Raw genomic sequence first — 20415 nt, 5'->3', positions numbered from 1 at the left:
ATCCGTTTATACCTTTAGCGCCATCTCTCGACAGTTTACACCACTGATCTTTGCTACAGATCACACATTCACTACCATCTGACGGCAGTTACCGCCATTGATTTCTACGCACGACGTGGTCTCGAACCAGCACGTGAAATCTTGTGACCAAGCCCAATCGTCCGCTCATCTTTAAGCACGTGTTGGTCTCGAACCTCTTGTGTCCATCCTTCATCTGAAATTCATGTGACATCTCCCACCAGTTCACTGAATTTCATTGAATGAGTCGTGTCGTCTTAAACTAGTGCCTATAGGCCACTTGCCACACTTCACACCAGATCAAAGATCATACAGCTCCATCGCCCAGCAGTTACCGCCACTTCAAAGCACGTCGTAGTCCCGAACCAGCACGAATAATCTTGTGACCACCTTTGCCGCAGCCATCTTTAGCGCTATCAAATGGATGTAAACTATCCTCGTAACAGATCATACTAGCGCCATCTTCTAACAGTCCACTGATCTCTGAGCACGTTTTCGTCTCAAACTAGCCCCTATAAACTACAAACTACCCTCGCTCCACATCATACGTTTACTACAATCCGATCGCGCTAACTAAAGCCTGGTCCGTGAGCACGTAGAATCCCGTCCAATGACCCCAAGCTGGCCATCCTTGTCGCTCGCACGTAATTATGTTGCTGTCGCGCTCGCACACTCACTGCGGGCGCGCGTCGCACAGTCGCGACAGCAATATAATTACGCGCGAGCGATAAGGATGGGTAGCTTGGGGTCATAGGACAAAATTCTATGTGCTCACGGACCAGGCTTTAGTGCGACTCTCCTCTGAGTTACCCGCAGACTTCCCCGCGTTCGCCCCGTCCATGCCAGAGCGTCGACATGACGTCACGGCTGCCAGGTGCAAATACAACTCGAGTTGTAGCATCTTCCCACCAGGCCACTGACCTCTGAGCACGTCGTGGTCGCGCGCGAGCACGTGCACGCGCAGATCCGGAAACACGCGCAAGCCAGCACGAAAGTGCGCGTAGTCGCGCGCCGCGTCCGCCGTCCCGTTCAGCAGGATGCTCGGCGTCTGCGGCTGCAGGACCATGATGTACGCTTCGGCGGGACGCGCCTTGATGATGCGCCCGTTGTCGCAGCTGGGAGAACATGAGGTCAGATGAGGTTTATTTTCTGCTAAAATATAATTTAAAGGCTATTCCTTTAAATTATATTTTTATTCGATGTTAAAAAAATTAGCAGCAGTTAACTTATTATTGGCAATAAATGACATTCAGGGGGAACATAGCTCGTACAATTTATAAATGAGGGCAGAAAAGTTGTTGAGAGACGTATCTGGAGATGCAGGCACCGCGGGGCCAGTCGTTCAATCAAAATCAAAAATATTTTAATCAATTTAGACCACTAGTGGCACTTATGACTAAAGCCTGGTCCGTGAGCACATTCACTGCGGGCGCGCGTCGCATACGCGCGAGCGATAAGGATGGGTAGCTTGGGGTCATTGGACAGGATTCTACGTGCTCACGGACCAGGCTTTAGTCGTTGTGGAGGGAAGCATCTAGATGTAGGCACGCAGGGCCACCTGTTGCAAATATCCTCAGGGGAGACCTTTCTCCAACAGTGTGCATCCTCTGGATGAAGCGAACCGTCATGGGTTCTTTCTCAAACGTTCAACTCACGTGATGGTGGTATCCAAATGCACGTTGCGGCGGCCGGGCGTTGGGAAGGGGCGCGCGTCCCCGTAGGCCACTCGTCTCAGCAGTGTCTCTACGTCAGCCACGCCGTCACCCTCCACCGACACAGAGCGCAGGTCTACAGAAATAATCGTAGTTTAGTTTGAGTTACGCTGTAGTTATACATAGTACTTTAAAAATAAATGCCTAATAATGACACCAAGTAGTAAATTTGAACTGCAGCGCATACGCTGCGTCGCGAGTGTCTTATCTGCGCTACGCATAATTTCATCAAAAGCCTACGCTGGACAAATGCTAGTAGACTAAGAGCTAGTGAACGCCAGACCTACGTCATTTTATAAAAGCTGAAAGTTTGTCAGCATATTCTCTCAATATAGGATAGAATGTTGGTGAATTATGAAGTTTGGGTCATCGTGGCTTTGGCAGCTACCCTAAAAAAAACTGTCTGGCCAGGAGTTGGAAATGTCAAAACTGTCTGGCTGTTGGGAAAACTACTTCTAATTATTGCCCAAATATGATTTATAAAAATCAGATTGGTATAACGTAAGTCTAACTTTTACGGTGGCTTTTTTCTGTATATTCAATAGAGTGCAATTCTACAGTGAAGAGGCCCTAAAACTTTTAAAGCACGAGTGAACAAGCATCTTCTGTGTAAATTTGCTTCATTCTGGGCCTCTGCGTACCCCCTTAACTTGATTTCACAATACAGGTCGGTCAGTCTTATTTCTTCATTGAGTATGTACATCTTCTTTCGAATACCTTCGTGCGTGAGCACCGTTGAGACCACACATGACGCTACCAGTTTGAAAGTGTGGTCTCTCAACGGACGCTATGGCAGAAACTTAGATGCAACTCAAAAGTAACTAGGTAGCAGTTGCAGTTTCGTTGCAGTTGCGTTTCACCGTCTGTTCTGGGCCTTAGTGGAGGCTATCATTGATACAGGTACTCACATAGATCAGGCGCCAGACTCAGTCCCTCGCGGCACTTGGCGAGGCAGGCGAGCGCTCGCGCAGGCTGCACCGCACCACGTAACAACCCTAGACCAGCTAGCCAGCCGCGGAGCCCGTGACGCATCTCGCTCTCAGTGCCTGGGGAGAAAAGGTCAGTTATTCATTTGTTAAAGCTTTTGCTATTACAAGGATTACAATTATTACGAATTACAAGGACCTTGCCAGGACAAGTGTATCATCTCATGTGCTGTTTTCTAAGAGGTGTTAAAACTCTGAAGAGTAAGTAGTTCTCGAAGGCCTGAATACCTTGCTAGCTGGCGCCCACAACTAGCGTAGTGTTGATGCCGTGTCGTTTAATTATTATCCTTATCCAAGGGGTGCCGATAGTGACGAGAGTATCGGGACTATTCCCATCTCTCGTTCCCAACTGAAAGAGGGAGAACTGAAGGGTGGGAACGAGGGATATGAGGGAGAGGGTCAAGCGAGAGTCACGCGCTCAGGCTGCTGTATGTACCAGTATGACCATATGACCCGTGGTCGCCTGCGACCACGGGTCATATGGTGTTGATGCCGTCTCGTTCAATAATCCTTCTCCAAGGGATGCTGAGAGTGACGAGGGTAAGTCTTCTTCTTCTTCATCATCGTTACACCTGGTTTGGTGGCAAGCTCCACAATCCGTCGCCATTCTTCCCGCATTGCAGCCTTTCTGCAGGGGACGGTTGAGGGCACGAGAGCGCGTGACAGGTCACCCTTTCGCTGGACTGATCAGGTCAAAACCGCACTCAATGGTCTACTCCACGAGTGCACGAAAGTAGCTAAAAGTTGTCAAGAGCCAGCCTACCTTGCCAACAGGCTTCTACAAGCAGCGTGGTGTTGATGCCATGTGCAGGGTGGAGCGGCCAGTCGTCGATGACCTCGGGCGCGCGCCGTGACCCTGTAGTGGTGCCCTGAGGAGCTTGACCTTGCTAGTAGGCGCCAACGCGGTGCTATCCTTCTTCAAGGAGTGCTGATAGTAACGAAAGCGCCACGTCGTCCACCCCTATATAACACTAAAGGAGCCTACCTTGCCAGCAGGCTCCTACAACCAGCGTGGTGTTGATGCCATGTGCAGGGTGGAGTGGCCAGTCGTCGATGACCTCGGGCGCGCGCTCGGGCCTCAGCGGCGCGCCGTCCACCAGCAGTTCGACGGACGGGAAGCGCACGTTCACCGTGTAGTGGTGCCACTCGTTGTCGCACACCTGGGAAACACAATACGGTAACCATTGGCTCGATCTTTACACCTACATCATTTCAGCCCGTCAGGCCCCCTCAAACCGCCTGGACAGCGTGGGAATGTAGGTATCTCATTTGCTCCTGGTAAAATGGAGAGGGTCATGCTCCTAGTCTACCAAACCAAAGCCGCTAACCCGCCGACATGAGTCGTCGACTTCTTTGTTGGCGAATATCGTGCCGATGATCAAAATTCTATATTTTTGTTAGCGGCACGATATCAGCGATTGGATGATAATGTCGACGGACAAAATGAGCACGAGCGCAAGTCGCAAACGTGTCGCCGACGTGGTGGTACAAGACACGCGCGAGTAGAAGTCGCCGACATGATTCTTTAAAAATCAAACCGGTCGGGCTGTATTGGTGGGTCTGGTGTGAGAACTGCTTTGCAACGGGGCGTCTTAGCTAGCTCAGTCTGACACCCCGCTGTTTAGTACTAAATCCCAGTTCGCCTTCTGCGATGAGGGATGTGTACCTATCCAGGATGCCTACAGGGATATTCGACCAAGGAAACGCACAATCAATAACACAATGGCACTTTATAATTCAGGTTCCACAATAGTTTGCTTATTCTAGTTTCACTGATTCTAAATTACTATTATTTAAATAATGAGCAAGTTATTCCACAATTGCAAATCTACTATGACAAGAGGGATAGCGACGCGCCCGGTTCGCGTCCCGAGACTAGTTTACGTATCCGCGAGAGGGGCGGCGCCCTGTGCGAGGTTTAGCGAGTGTTAGTCTGGATACTTATAACTAAGGGGGTAGGATGTGGCCCAATTAGCTCGAGCCAGAGGCCGAAGCCCTCAGGTGAGCGCGACCACAGGGGAAAGGCGTTGGACCTACGTGGCGAGGGGGTGTGAAGTTCAGGAAGGGTGGCAGCAGGATTGCTACCGCAGGTCGGGAATGAGTATCTCATGCACTACTCGGTAGGGATTAGAACCGGTAGGCTATCAGCGGTAAAACGTCTCGAATCGACAATTAGATCACCGACCGAGTTATCGAGGTACCGAATCAAGCCAGAGTCGAACAGTCAAGGTTAGTGGGAACAATGTGGATAGCTATTCGCTAGGGACTCTGTGCAATGCAGCCGAGGGAACGATAGACGCGCGCGCGAACGTCTGGCTGTTGCAATGGCTCCCGAGCGAATGCTAGGCGCCCGCGGTCGCCGCCGTCTCATATATTAGCTCGGTCCGTGCGGCGTGCGGCCGCGCAGCCGTAGGGTTGTCAAAATCTTCGTGCTCGGTGCTAGGGCTGTCGATGCGTCGCGGGGCGCGTCACAGCTTTAAGGACTTCTTAAAAAAATCATGAAAAGAAGATTGGCTACGTAAGCCATCTTCGGGTGCACCAGCGCCGTCAAGACAGCTAGGAGTCGATGTGATCGTTATGGCCGAAATCAGCCGTATGAATTTATCATCATCATCATCAAAAAAATATACAATACCTACGATTAACAATCTACATAAATATTGTAAAGCCTGGTCCGTGAGCACGTAGAATTTTGTCCAATGACCCCAAGCTACCCATCCTTATCGCTCGCGCGTAATTATGTTGCGCGACTGTGCGACGGGCGCCCGCAGTGAGTGTGCGAGCGCGACAGCAACAAACATAATTACGCGCGAGCGATAAGGATGGGTAGCTTGGGGTCATTGGACAAAATTCTACGTGCTCACGGACCAGCCTTTAAGCAATGTCCAAGGTCCTCACCTCGGGGATCTTCCAGCGCCACTCGGCAGGGCGGAAGATGTTGAGGTCGCCCTCGCCGAAGTCGCGGCGCAGCAGCAGGATCAGGCGGCAGTTGCGCACGAACAGCGCGTAGTGGTGCCGGTTCATTTCTGGAAAGAGAAAAGACGGTTATAACTGGTAATTAAATAAACTAAGTCATTTGCGTTCATTAGTTGGCGCCACTGGCGAGTGCACTTTACAGTGGCGCCATCGTGGTGACTGCAAATGCAGTCGGCTTCAGCGTCCATCAGTTGGTGCCACTTTTGACAGTATTTTGACAGGCTGGCACTGCTCAGTTTTACTTTCACTTTCATTGTATGTTTTATGTCACCTATGTCTTATTTACTTTTTTTTTCTATTATTTACATCTTTTGTCTTCTGTGATGTCCATGGCAATAAATGTTTCTTTCTTTCTTTTCTTTCTTTCTTTCTTTCTATTTTACTTTACAGAGCTGCAGAGGCACAAACTGGCTTTCATGGCCATCATTGTCATGTATATTGCTTGCAGGAGGGGGAGGATTTCTAAAGAACGCCGCTTGGAGAAGGGGAAGACTGGTGAGCCACGAGGGGAGAGGGAGGACTGCTGGCAAGCCACGTCAATGTGGGGAAAGAGATTGGTAACTCGCCAGTTCTCCCCCTCCTTAATGTGGTATCACGGAGGGGAAGAACTGGCAAGTTACGTCCCTGGGGAAAGGGGGACTAACGAGCCCAAATCACACTGGCGAGCCACATCACGTAGGGGAGTAGGAGGACTGGTGAAACGAGCTGCCTGGCGAAGGGGAAGGACTGGCGAGGCACACTGCCAGAGGGAGGGGGTGGCTGATGAGCCATATCATGTGTGGTAAGGGGCGGACTAACAAGCCACGCCGTCTGAAGAGCGGAGGAGTACTCACTGTGGTCATCGGCGAGGCACAGCACGTGGGGTAAAGGGAGGTTTGAAGAGGCCACCTAAGGGAGAGAGAAGACTGACGAGCCATGCCTCGATGGGGAGGACTGATGAGACATGCCGTCTGGAGAGCCCACCACCACCCATAGTTCTTCCTGCCACACGGCGTACGAACCGAATCTCGGGAGAGGGCGCGGGTACTTGCTCTGGGCTTTTTTCCCCGGGCGCTTTGCTCGACTCCCTACAAATTTCTCTGATCCATGTCCCTTCTCGTAGTCAATTCTCCCCCTTCTGGGGCTTGACACCACAAATACGGTACTTCGCGTCGGGCTGCTTTCGTTGATAAATGTCATCACTTCTTCTCATAACTTCGCCTGATTGTGTGCCAGGAGTGTGCGAACCCGCGCAGCGCGATCCAGTTACTGCTCCATCTGGAGAGCCGAGGAGTACTCACTGTGGTCGTCGGCGAGGCACAGCACGTGGGGTAAAGGGAGGTTTGAAGAGGCACGCCGTTTGGACTGAGGAAGAGGAAAGACTGGCGAGCTTCACCACCTAAGGGATAGGAAAGACTAACGAAGCATGCCTCGAGAGGGAGGACTGACAAGCCACGCCGTCTGAAGATCCGAGGAGTACTCACTGTGGTCATCGGCGAGGCACAGCACGTGTTCCTTGCGGTGCTTGTCGTGGTCGGGCGCGGGCGCGTGCCGCAGCCAGGCGGACAGGCTGAAGGTGCCGGGCAGCGAGTGCGGTGCCAGAGCCTCCGGCACCGTGGCAGACGTCTCGCCGTCGAACTCGAACATCTGCTCGCCGTCGCGACCTGGTAAGGAGAAACATTCATCATCATTATTTCAGCCACAGGACGTCCACTGCTGAACTATGTTCAATCCTCCTCCAATGACTTCCACATTGCACTTTTGGTAGCGGCCTGCATCCAGCGCCTTCCTGCTACCCTTATGAGTTTGTGGGTCCACCTTGTGGGTCCTTCACTCCAGTCTCCAGAACCTTGCTGCCCCAGAAACACGTTAGGAAATGGGAAATATTGTACAGCCGGATCTCCACCAGAGGCAGCCTCGGGTTGAGCGGCTGCCTCGACCCGCGGCGGCAAATGGAGACGCTGCCACATTCTGAGCCACAACTACACTCGCGAGCAAAAGTATGGAATCACTTACATGAAGTTGTTTCCACGCGAACTTGTGTACTAACGAATTTGTTAGGAACAAAAAAAGTGGCACCATTTTAAAGATAAAACTTTTATCTTTAAATTGATACCAAATTCATTTAAATCACACCAGTATTTAAAAAGATATCCCGGCTGATGTGAAGAAGTAACGAAAAAGACATGTATGAACTGTTTGATACGTCGCGAGTTGCGGCCTATTTACCCCCTATAAAAGCACGCGTTTTCGGATTTTTGCTTTCACACGTTGATTCATACACATCTCCGCTTCTTTTGACACTTTACCTGGGATTCTACACCTTCAGAAGCAGCACAAATCGTTGCACTATTGCAAGAAGGGCTCAGCCAGCAAGCTGTCGCACGTCAGCGCCACATAAGCCAGTCCTGGGTTTCGAAAGTTTTAAGACGCTTTCGGGAGACTGGTGGCTTTATCCCGAGACCAAGTTCTGAACAGCGCCAGCGCACATCGCAGAGGGAAGACCGTTTTTTCATGTCAACCTCTCTATGAAATCGTCATTTGACTGGAATCGACGTCCAGTAAGAGCTCAGAAATGTTCGTAGGATAGCTGTTAGCGAGTAGACAGTTTGTCTAAGACATAAGCAATAGAATTTAACTCCAAAAAGGCCTGCCACAGGCTGGAAACAGCAGGTCACCGATAAGCACGCTTTCAATTTGCTCGTACACATCTCGATGTTAAGTCGAGCAAGCCACCCCCATAAGCCACTGTTTCAGCGAACCAGCACTGCACAAATCGCTCCTCAGGCCGCCTATAAACCCGACCTCTTCGACTGCTGCCCTGCAAACACAGTTTGCATTCATCGGAGAACAGAACTCGCCTCCATTACTCGCCTTCCCATCGAGATGTGTACGAGCAAATTGAAAGGGTGCTTATCGGTGACCTGCCGTCAGTTTCGAGCCAGTGGCAGGCCTTTTTGGAGTTAAATTCTATTGCTTATGTCTTAGACAAACTGTCTACTCGCTAACAGCTATCCTACGAACATTTCTGAGCTCTTACTGGACGTCGATTCCAGTCAAATGACGATTTTATAGAGAGGTTGACATGAAAAAACGGTCTTCCCTCTGCGATGTGCGCCGGCGCTGTTCAGAACTTGGTCTCGGGATAAAGCCACCAGTCTCCCGAAAGCGTCTTAAAACTTTCGAAACCCAGGACTGGCTTATGTGGCGCTGACGTGCGACAGCTTGCTGGCTGAGCCCTTCTTGCAATAGTGCAACGATTTGTGCTGCTTCTGAAGGTGTAGAATCCCAGGTAAAGTGTCAAAAGAAGCGGAGATGTGTATGAATCAACGTGTGAAAGCAAAAATCTAAAAACACGTGCTTTTATAGGGGCTAAATAGGCTGCAACTCGCGACGTATCAAACAGTTCATACATGTCTTTTTCGTTACTTCTTCACATCAGCCGGGATATCTTTTTTAATACTGGTGTGATTTAAATGAATTTGGTATCAATTTAAAGATAAAAGTATAATCTTTAAAATGGTGCCACTTTTTTTGTTACTAACAAATTCGTTAGTACACAAGTTCGCGTGGAAACAACTTCATGTAAGTGATTCCATAGTTTTGCTCGCGAGTGTAGTTGCGAGGTAAATATCGTCGCCGTGGACCGAGGATACGTGGCGTGGCACACCTTTGAGGCGAAATGGTTTCAATAAAAAACAAAAGAAACTCACCCGTATCAGGTTTTAGGGACTTGACCCATTCGTTGCCAGCGCCGGGACTCGGGAGAAGGTCGATCGTTTTCGGGTCCAAACCTGTAAAATACATAAAAGTTAACTTTCAGTCTCGGAAGCCAAAATTGATGCAGAAAAACTATGAGGGCAAGCAATAATAAGGTAGCTGACACCATCATTAATTGACATCGAGTATTTTTACGAGCTGTCAAAACGCAATTCTCCCTTGAGGAACATCAGCCCTCCCCAATCCATCTGGCCAGCGTGTTGAGTGTATGCAAAAACTCTGGTAAATTAGAAGAGATCGTCCTCCTAATAGTGGAGACAAAATTACCTGATGATGACTAGCCATAGGATAGTAGTAAACTCACCACATATGGTCTTCTGGGAGTGCAGCGAGTAGGTGTCCCGATCGCAGCCGCTACCAGCGCGAGAGGCGCGCTACGTCACGGCCGCCTGGATGCGCGTCACGCCCGGGCCTCCAGCGAGACAGAACTCACCAACTAACTAGGATACTAAAGAACTCACCGCAAATGGTCTACTGCGAGTGCAGCGAGTATGTGTTGTGATCGCAGCCGCTACCAGCGCGAGGCGTGCAACGTCACGGCCGCCTGGATGCATGTCACGCCCGGGCCTCCAGCGAGACAGAACTCACCAACTAACTAGGATACTTAAGAACTCACCGCAAATGGTCTTCTGGGAGTGCAGCGAGTAGGTGTCGCGGTCCCAACCGCTGCCGGCACGAGACGCGCATGAAGTCACAGCCACTTAGATGCACATCACACCCGGGCAGCGCTCGTGACGAGCTCTCAACTCACGGACTAACTATAGGATACTAAAGAACTTACCGCAAATGGTCTTCTGGGAGTGCAGCGAGTAGGTATCCCGGTCGCAGCCGCTACCAGCGCGAGAGGCGCGCAACGTCACAGCAGCCTGGATACGCGTCACGCCCGGGCAGCGTTCGTGATGACCTCTAGCGAGACGGAACTCACGGACTAACTATAGGATACTAAAGAACTCACCGCAAATGGTCTTCTGGGAGTGCAGCGAGTAGGTGTCCCGGTCGCAGCCGCTACCAGCGCGAGAGGCGCGCAACGTCACAGCCGCCTGGATGCGAGTCACGCCCGGACAGCGCTCGTCGGAAGAACAGGCCTCCAACCGAGCTGCTGGGAACAGGGCCAGGGGACCGCTGCCAGGGGCGTAGTCCACGCGTTCTGCCACTCCTGGATAGGGAAAGAATCTTGTGAAACCGCTTGAAATCTTAATATACACAGAATCTTTTGAAGCTAGAATTTTTAGTTCAAGCTAAATATTTTGGTAGTGTTGTGATTTTTGCAGAAAATCGTTGTTGGGGGATTAGTTCACCCGTTCTGCCACTCCTGGGTTGAAGAAAGAATCTTGTGGAGATTCTGCTGAGATGACGGGATCTCATACTAAATACGATGTAAGGTGTAGGTTTTATAGCAAATATGAAGTCTGATGTGCTTTCAACTGTACAATGCAATCCTAAGTTCAGAAAAGAGAAATCAACTGCTAAAATAAGAGTGAAACTGAATCTTCTGCCCTAGACAAATGTTTGCAAAGTTTACCTTTCCATCCAGCTCGACAGGGCTTGTTGACCTTGATGGTGACCATCACGGGCGCTGACTGCAGCATGCCGCAGTCGTACGCTACCACGGACAAGATGTGGTTGTGCGACTTCTCGTAGTCCAGTGGTTCGGTGTTGCGGATCACGCCTGGTAGGAAAAGAACATATGAAAATGGAAATGTTTTATTTTATAAATAAAGTTCTTTACAAAGTATTTTGGGAACAAATTACCTATATTTTATATTTCTGTTGTGTATTTCTGAATACACGTAATATAGGTCCTAAAATAGAGCCCTGGGGAACTCCCAACACTCATACTTATTTAAATAACGAAAGATATTTGGGTTTCACTTTTTGGGATCAGTAATTATGTGAGTAATAATAACAGTAGATTTACAAATAGCATTTAAGTTGAGCAATCAATTCCCTTGTGTAAAGAAAATGAAACTTTAATGTGATCATAAGCTTTTGTTTAGTATTTTACATCAATCTTCTATTCAATATCAATAAAAATTTACTACGAATCATTAATTACCCGTAATTTATACTACGATAGCACGAGTCAGCAACAATTAAAAGAGCATTGACCCTTTGTTTATTGTGACCAGTTAACGTTGCGATTTATTTGTAGTTCAACGTACACGAAGCCATTTATTTGATTAGGCTCGAGTTGACCCGACGCGGTACGACTGAAAGGGTCATTGGTTCTCTTTAGCGGCACGAGATGGGAAGTTTACCGATTCACAAAAAATGCCTTACTTTAATCAACAATGAGAATCACTAGTAAGGTAATAGGTACTTTACCGCAAAATAAAGTAAGCACTTCATTGGACGTGTTTTCTATTTTACATGGTTTAGCTTTTGAGATCAATCAACAACTCTCCCAACACAAGAATCTATTATGCTCAACTGAATAAATGTCCAAACACAAAGGATTTCAATGGCAAAAGCCTAATTTTTACAAAAAAGAGACTCATCAACCTTTATCAGACCACTGCTGAACATAGGCCTCAAGATATCTATAGCAGTATCTTACTATCGTTTGTTCATTTCAACCAGATGACGTCCACTGCTGGACAAAGGTCTTCCCCAATTATTTCGTTAAACCAGTCATGCGCCTCATCCAGGTTCTTCCCTCGACCTTCACCAGATCGTCGGTCCACCTAGTGGGGGCCAGCTCGTGGTAGCCCACTCGAGAACTTTTCTGCCCCAATGGCCATCAGCTCTACAAGCTACAAGCACGTCCACAATAGCGTTATCATATTTTATTTTGATTCTTCTGCGTAAAGTTTGACTTGACCTACGCCATTCCTATTCACATACCTTCCTACAGTTTAATATACATCTCACTTACCCTCGTTATCGATGGTGAAGGGCTGGCTCCGGTCAGTGAGGATCTCGTACTTGCAGACGTCTCCGTAGCGCGGCGTGCAGTCGCGGTCGGTGGCCTCCACGCGGACGATCTCATCGTAGATACGACCCTCGTCCACTGCCTTCACGTACGAGGACTGTGTAAACACCGGCTCGAACTCGTTCACGTCCGTCACCGTAATGTGGACTGGGACGCTGGAGACAAGGATGCAAATAGAACGTTAAAAAAACTCTGTCTCTAGTAAATTGAAGAGGTTCGTTTTCCTGCAGTAGAGACAGTAGAAACCCCACTTGATAAACTAAATATAAGATTGTTTTACGAGTGGGTTCACAACAATACTTAGTCCACCCGTTCCTCGAATCTCGAGTCGGCCAGTCGGACATCGTTGACGGTCACCGTCGCCATAAAATAAACTGATAATAATGATGGTGATGTCCAGGTTTTTAAAACCAGAGCTCCGAGTCTCCTTGACTTTCTATCACCAATTAATAGACCCAGAAGAAAATTAATAGACAACTGGAGCTATTCAACTTTCACTGTTCGGAAGAAGATTCTAGCCAAGGCTACAGAAGTTGCAGAGGTAGAAACAAAAGGCATAGAGCAGCTTAATTTATTTTTTTTGGAGAAAAAAGAAGAAGGAGTGAGTACTTACGTGTTGGAGTAAGAGCCATCGCAGCCGACGGCGGCGATGTCGAACTTGTAGTTGCGGCGCTTCTCGCAGTTGAGCGGGAAGCGCACGCGTAGCCGCGCCTCGTTCTCGTCGATCACCATTATCTGGAAGGAGGTGAAACATACATGAAGACTATTCGGAAGTTCTTTCAAGGTCGGGTCGAAATTATAATTATTGGGAAGTCTAAAAGATTTTTTTAAGAGGCTAATGCCCGTTTTCACCATCAATCCCTAATTTTTAAGTGACCCCTATGGTAACACATAACAGAAATTTTCTTTTCATGGGGGTCCCTTAAAAATTAGGGATTGATGGTGAAATCGGGCATAAGGGCCTCGTTCGTCATCTCTGAGTAGTGTTAAGTAGGTGAAGTAGGATATTGTTGCCTAAAGCAGGCCTGTTTATCTTCGCGAGTTTACATCGAAAACAAAACACGCACGATGGCCCACCTACAGGATACTATTCGACAAGGCCTCACATACGAGCGAACATTGACTCACGCACGCGTATTCTTGTGTATGATGAAAGAAAATAAAGAAAATGGTGTACTAAATACTGTGCAGTATTTAACTGCCTAAATAATAATAAAAACACAGAATGTACTTTTTTAAATTGCCTCAAGACACTGAGAGGTAAATAAGTAGTTAATATTATTCATGATAATTCATGCTAAATCATGTATTTCCTCCGCCATTTTCCGCAGTTTGGCACCTCACGTCACATCATTTTACCGAAGTCAGCCCTATAGCTTCGGCGCAGTGCCGATCACTGACGTTTGTCAACAAAATGGTGCTTGAATCTTGAGACAGGCTAAATTACACCATATTGTTATTGACATTGAGCATACATTTTTTTAAATACCTTCGCGAAGTAAAACTTCTGTACGTAGTACTTATTATTATTCTGTGCCTAAAGTCACAGGTAGCAACGAAATCATGACACTGATAAGACTGACGCTAAAATACTTCTTACTTTTACTTGTTAAATAGATTTAATCAAGAAGTAACTACTAAGAACTTTGAGGCCCTACATCTTGTAAATATTAGTGCAAGCTTCCTGGTCTTAATTTTCCAAGCCAGTTTCACGGTACCTATGTATACCTAGAGAAAGTAAACAACCCGCAGCAAGTCATGAGATCTGAACATAAGCAATTGAACATACTCGTATCTAACGACGAAGAAAAAGGACAAACAATCGCAACAATTCCTAAAGTTATCGTTCTCGACAACTGCATAACATACCCATGGTTGTTATTTTCGAAGCGGCTTGCAGGCTGTGCCATTATTCGGTCGTCACAACAATAACAAGTGCACCGGCAAACACCGGACGGAACCGGTAAAAATAAACCGAGGCAATTTAGACCGCCTCGGGCTAGGAGACTGGGGGACGTCTTCGACAGGGCTGTCACACAAGAGGATAGTTATTTGACGACACCTAGGGATCTAAAATCGCTTCCGCTAAACTCACGGGTACGACCACAACTTGTGTATGTTTGCTGCCATGTTATTTACATCACATGTAGGCAGGACGCTAAAATTCAATGAATTTTTATTTGCATTTTTTCACTGGTAGACATTATTTAAAGCTTGATTTAAAATGGGAAATATTAGGATACTTTTAAAGGAATATCCATATAAAATAGTTATCTTATAACCTGTTCCAAGATACACATTAATTTCAACGTTAAATGAATTAGTAAATAACATATTATTATGTTGGCAACCCTAAAGCGTTTATTCTTGAATTGCGATCGATGCACGGATTGTGCAGTTTCGCACACGTTTGCACATCTGCTGCTGCCTGTCCTAGCTCAGACAGAAAACTTAGCTTACAAGGAAAGGCTCCTAAGTTTTATGATAGGTATCTCTATACTAACATTATAAGCGGCCTAGAATGAAGTCTGTTTGTTTTCTAAACGTCCTAAGCTAAACGAAAAATATTTTTGGTAGAGTAAGCCTCGTTTTCACCATTAATCCCTAATTTTTAAGTGGGTAACAAATAACAGGAATTTTGTGTTCATATGGGTCACTTAAAAATTAGGGATTGATGGTGAAAACGGGCATAAAATTCGTCGCAAAAAAACTTGATAAAAATGATTGCTATTTTTTCTTGTATGGGTAAATGCTTAGTTCTCATGATGGAAGCAGCCAAAATTATACCGTATTGATAACCCTTCAACATTGTAAAACCATAAAGATACATAATACCATAAGTAATTTTAAAGTAGGTATCAAGTTTAAAATGGCAACACTTAAAAAGTCTCAGCGAGCGAGAATGCCGGTATCAGTAAAATGTTGGAGCTGGCGCGAAGTTGCGAGTTATTGGCACCGACGGCGCCGGAGTTGCCAACTTACAAGTTTGGAGCAGGGCCGGACTCGGGGCAAAACAATACAGAATATATTGCTTAGGGACGTGCTACAAAAGATTTTCTTATTGCTTTGAAAATTACGTCTGTATTCACAAACGATGCTTGCTTAAGTGAAGCAGCAAATCCAACGCACAGTATTGAATAGAGCTCTGTGATTGGTTCATGTGTCACCCTATGCGTCCACGCGTACTGTGAGACCTCATAGTAATGTTGTGAATACTGGCGTTAGTCTACATGTCTCGATCGTCGCTTGAAATCGGTGAAAACACAAACATAACAGTAAAACATAATGTCGACGTGTGAATAATCCGTTTCAAGAGATAGAGATCGGTAATGGATTTAAATAAGTGTCAGTAGCTTTGTACCTATTTTTATTCTAGTTCTGTAGCCAAATAAAATATATTCTTGGTTCAATTCATGCCGCCGCGTTAACAGTATAAAACGAACGAGTGCAATGGTTATTTGTTTTTCCGTTGCTTTTCTATTATACCGCCAAACTATTTTTTCTGCATAACCCGAAGGTAAACTGGATAAGAATGCCTTATGGCATTAAGTTCGCCTAATGTTACAATTTTGGCATTAAAGTATAAATAAATAAATAAACAAATGGTTTTCTTATTGTTTTACCCTATTAGTCCCGTAAAGACGATTTATACTAACGAAACTACTTATGTATTTTAATATTGTCGTGGCACGTGCCCCATTAAAACGGGTCCCAGTGCACCCTGACTGCGTCCCTGTTAAATGCCCGCTACTAAGCGCTAACACGGGCAGAATATTAAAAAAGCACCGATGTTAAGGCGCTCAATAAAGAACTACAGCGAAGTCGAACTACCAGCAAGTTGCTGAACGCCCACCAGCTGGGATTTGTCGACAAAGCCAGTAGCTTGATGTTGAGTTATTTACAAAGGGTTTTAAGAACTAAACGAACTATAACTTAGCATGAAATAACGACACAAGAGTTTTTTTTACTTTTATACAGGTTGTCCCTAAAAGTAGTGTCAAGCCGAAGCCCAGAAGTAGAGCATCACTAGGGCTACTCGAATCATCGTGACTTTTGATGGTTTTCGAGTTATGATTTTTAACAACATAACCTGTAGTATGTGTTACCTTTTTTTTACTCTACCTCTGCGCTTCGGCTTGACACTTTTTGGGACACCCTGTATAGTTCGCTAATGGAATCTGAATCTTACGAGAGAAACCTCAATAATACACAAAAGGGTTTTTGTTGGAACAAAACCGTCCTAGATTTTCTCCTCTGTCCTATTTACAGAAAGATTAAGACAGATGAAACATTTTCTTTCGAAAAAAAAACACAAATCCTTTACCATCAAACAAAAAGCAAACGACATTTACGTAGAAAGAACTATAGGAAATGGTATTATATTCCAAGCACAAACGAGATAACTGCTAAGTGCAACACCTGGTAAAACTTAAAACCCATTAAGAAGATAGAAAATAGTTAAAAGAAAATAAGTATCTTGCTTAGACAATAATTCACGTGAAATAGAAGCTTTTATTTTGCTTTACAACGTGGAGCTTTCGCGATGAAAAATGCTGCTTTAAAGCTAGATTATGGCTTTACAACAGTGTAGGGAAAGGTGAAATTTATTTAAGCACGATACGGTTTATTTACGTAGTAACTTTAACCTCGACCATATTTTAGTGTAAGACCTCGTCTGAGGTCAAAAATTGTAGAGAGATACCTACCTACCTATTCGTGTTTTATGAACAGTGATTTAAATTAAACATCCTCAAAATATGTGTCATATTCATCATCATCTTCGCTTAGTACGAGTACGTAATGTGTTTCAGCCTGAAATAAATTCGGCCGAAAATAAAAATTCAATAAATGCCGTATTTTGTTCGTGTTACGGTCGTGCTGTAAATCTAGACGACACCTGCACCCTGAACATGGTAAGGCTGTGGCTTGAAGTTAGCGGCGAGGACAACAAATAGGAGCCATTAGTGAGAGTGCCATTCTCTTTCAAGGAGAATAAGTAATGTTAAGGCAAAATTAACATAAACAAACACTAATAAAGATTTAAAATCACACGAGTATTTCTGATTCTCACACTAGCACAAGATGCATCATCCCAACTAATCCCATCCCAATCCCAACTAATATTATAAATGCGAAAGTAACTCTGTCTGTCTGTCTGTTACGCTTTCCCGCTTAAACCTCGCAACCGATTTTGATGAAATTTGGCATAGAGATAGTTTGAGTCCCGGGAAAGAACATAGGATAGTTTTTATCCCGGTTTTTGAAACAGGGACGCGCGCGATAAAGTTTTTCTGTGACAGACAAAATTCCACGCGGGCGAAGCCGCGGGCGGAAAGCTAGTGCATAATATTTATAAAAGAAATAAAGACAAAATAATGGATTATATTTTGAGTCAAAAAAGTATCTGCATAAATGCGTATGCAGGCTCATATTTTTACCAGTGTGTTACCAGTCAACATTTTTAATCAGTCGAGCCCACTATTTCCCACTGCGAACACTTGATATAGTGAGAGAGACGCCGAAAATGGAGTGAACAAGTGAAATACAGCGACAGAAGCACATAAAGCGCACACGGCAGAGCCTGCACGGGCTTCTGCATTTCAAAATGTCACGTAATGCTGCGCTGTAAATCTAGATGACCCACGCACCCTGAAATAGTTGGGGGACCTAGGGCTGTGGTTTTTAGACTAGCGTTGTGGTTACAAAGTAAATAGGTCAAACAGATCAATTAAGAAATACAAATGACCCAATAATAATAACTCATTATAATGCCTCAGTTGAGCCCAACAGAAACACTAGGTCAGTCTGAGCCTGAAAGTAAAAGTTAGATTGGTACTACACTCGCGAGCAAAACTATGGAATCACTTACATGAAGTTGTTTCCACGCGATCTTGTGTACTAACGAATTTGTTAGTAACAAAAAAAGTGGCACCATTTTAAAGATTAAACTTTTACCTTTTAATTGATATTAAATTCATTTAAATCACACCAGTATTTAAAAAGATATCGCGGCTGATGTGAAGAAGTAAGGAAAAAGACATGTATTAACTGTTTGATACGTCGCGAGTTGCGGCCCATTTACCCCCTATAAAAGCACGTGTTTTCGGATTTTTGCTTTCACACGTTGATCCATACACATCTCAGCTTCTTTTGACACTTTACCTGGGATTCTACACCTTCAGAAGCAGCACAAATCCTTGCACTATTGCAAGCAGGGCTCAGCCAGCGGGCTGTCGCATGTCAGCTCCACATAAGCCAGTCCTGGGTTTCGAAAGTTTTATGACGCTTTCGGGAGACTAGTGGCTTTATCCCGAGACCAAGTTCTGAACAGCGCCAGTGCACATCGCAGAAGGATGACCGTTTTTTCATGTCAACCTCTCTATGAAATCGTCATTTGACTGGTATCGACGTCCAGCAAGAGCTCAGAAATGTTCGTAGGATAGCTGTTAGCGTGTGGACAGTTCGTCTAAGATATAAGCAATAGAATTTGATTCCAAAAAGGCCTGCCACAGGCTCGAAACTGACGGCAGGTCACCGATAAGCACGCTTTCAATTAACTCGCACTCTTCATTCTGCTTTTTTTGTTACTAACAAATTAGTTAGTACACAAGATCGCGTGGAAACAACTTCATGTAAGTGATTCCATACTTTTGCTCGCGAGTGTATTTAATTTTGGTTACTAAGGAATGTCACGACAGGCTTGAAAGACTAGCATTTGTAGGCACGTCAAGCCGTTTCTCGTATGTCATTTTAGAAGTAGAAAGGTACAAAAGCTACGCTATGACAAAACCACAGCCTTACCACACCGGCACGACAATATGCATGCAATGCAACTTGATATTTATTGGTGAAGTCGTAAAGTTTGTTTTCCGACGGCCTAACTGGGCCAGTTCGCAACATGCAAATTGCGCAGGTCCGTACGAAGGCGTGATTTATGGTGGAGCTGCTGGGAGCGGCTTAAAGAACGCAACTATGTTGCCAGCAACAATGTAAACTAAGTGATTTCTCACTTAAATTGCGATCGTTTGGTAATGTTTAGCACGATTTGTTGGAGGCACGATTTTTCCCTTTTTGAGACGTTTTACTACAATGCACACAGTTCGGCTCTGTGCTTTGTGAAACAAAGAATGTAACTCATTTCAATAATAAGGTTTTGATTTCAAAACACGCAATGATGACGTTATAAAACTTTTCACGTGGCCGGAGCCGCGAGCAGAAACTAGTGTGCAACGTTATACCTCTTATAGGTGTTTTCTGCAGCGTTCTATCCTGCTAGGTTTTCCACTATTGAAAATATACGAAACAGATTTTTCTGGTGCAGTAATATTTTTTCAAGCCCATCCTGTTATTACTTTCAAATACTTTTCATTGCCCAGTATTCATATTTTTTTAAACTGTATTTGAATACTAGCGAATGGGATTTCGCCGGCGGGTACAGAGCCCGTCGAAGCCAATTTTAGAATCACTTATCAAGCGAGCTCGTGAAAAAAACGCTTTGAAATATCAATCCATATTTCGTCGAATTTTTTCCAAAATAAAATTTGCGGTTGTGTTTGTATTTTCAGGATCGAATGTATGACTTAATCGTTGTGGTCGACTCGCGGCACGAGTGGAAAATTCCTAAACTCCACAAATATACCGAATATACTTTGTAAAGAGGGAGCTAGGATCGTCCTGGGGTACCCTTTAGAAAATCGGACACAGGTGGTCAAAGTTGAAAATACTTTAATTGGAGTACGCCGCTGAAAGGCCTTTGATATCAGCCGGGCTGCGGGAACGGCAAAAAGTTAGTCAAAAGAAGAGTCGACTCAAACATAATAATAGGTATCCGCAGAATAAAAGACAAATACGCAATGATTTCAAGTTAGATTGGTTGGGAAAATGTGAACTTCATTTGTTTTATAACATACTGCCCTGTAGAAAGTATATTTTGTAGTTAGGCCTAATTCACACGAGAGCTTTTTTAACGTCCGTTAAAAAAGCGTTCAAATAGAACATAATATGCATACCCAAGCCTATTCCCAACGCTCTG

At 45.4% G+C, this 20415-nt stretch overlaps 1 protein-coding gene across 1 annotated transcript in view; it reads right to left on the bottom strand.

Moving 5' to 3' along the window:
* LOC135084122 (calsyntenin-1) overlaps positions 1–20415 on the bottom strand; it is a 361325-nt gene that overhangs the window by 11629 nt on the left and 329281 nt on the right. Inside the window, exons 3-13 of the mRNA XM_063978867.1 lie at positions 12997–13118; positions 12327–12538; positions 10974–11120; positions 10407–10607; positions 9385–9465; positions 7156–7335; positions 5615–5742; positions 3702–3876; positions 2639–2776; positions 1674–1806; positions 940–1133 (exon numbers count right to left, since the gene is read on the bottom strand). Coding sequence (XP_063834937.1) covers positions 940–1133; positions 1674–1806; positions 2639–2776; positions 3702–3876; positions 5615–5742; positions 7156–7335; positions 9385–9465; positions 10407–10607; positions 10974–11120; positions 12327–12538; positions 12997–13118 — 1711 coding nt within the window. The remainder of the gene's footprint in view (positions 1–939; positions 1134–1673; positions 1807–2638; positions 2777–3701; positions 3877–5614; positions 5743–7155; positions 7336–9384; positions 9466–10406; positions 10608–10973; positions 11121–12326; positions 12539–12996; positions 13119–20415) is intronic.

This window comes from Ostrinia nubilalis, chromosome 25 (assembly GCF_963855985.1).
Source record: "Ostrinia nubilalis chromosome 25, ilOstNubi1.1, whole genome shotgun sequence".
NCBI classification, from domain to species: Eukaryota; Metazoa; Arthropoda; class Insecta; order Lepidoptera; family Crambidae; genus Ostrinia; species Ostrinia nubilalis.
The sequence above is the reverse complement of the archived record's forward strand: the minus strand, read 5'-3'. Positions and strand labels throughout refer to the sequence as shown.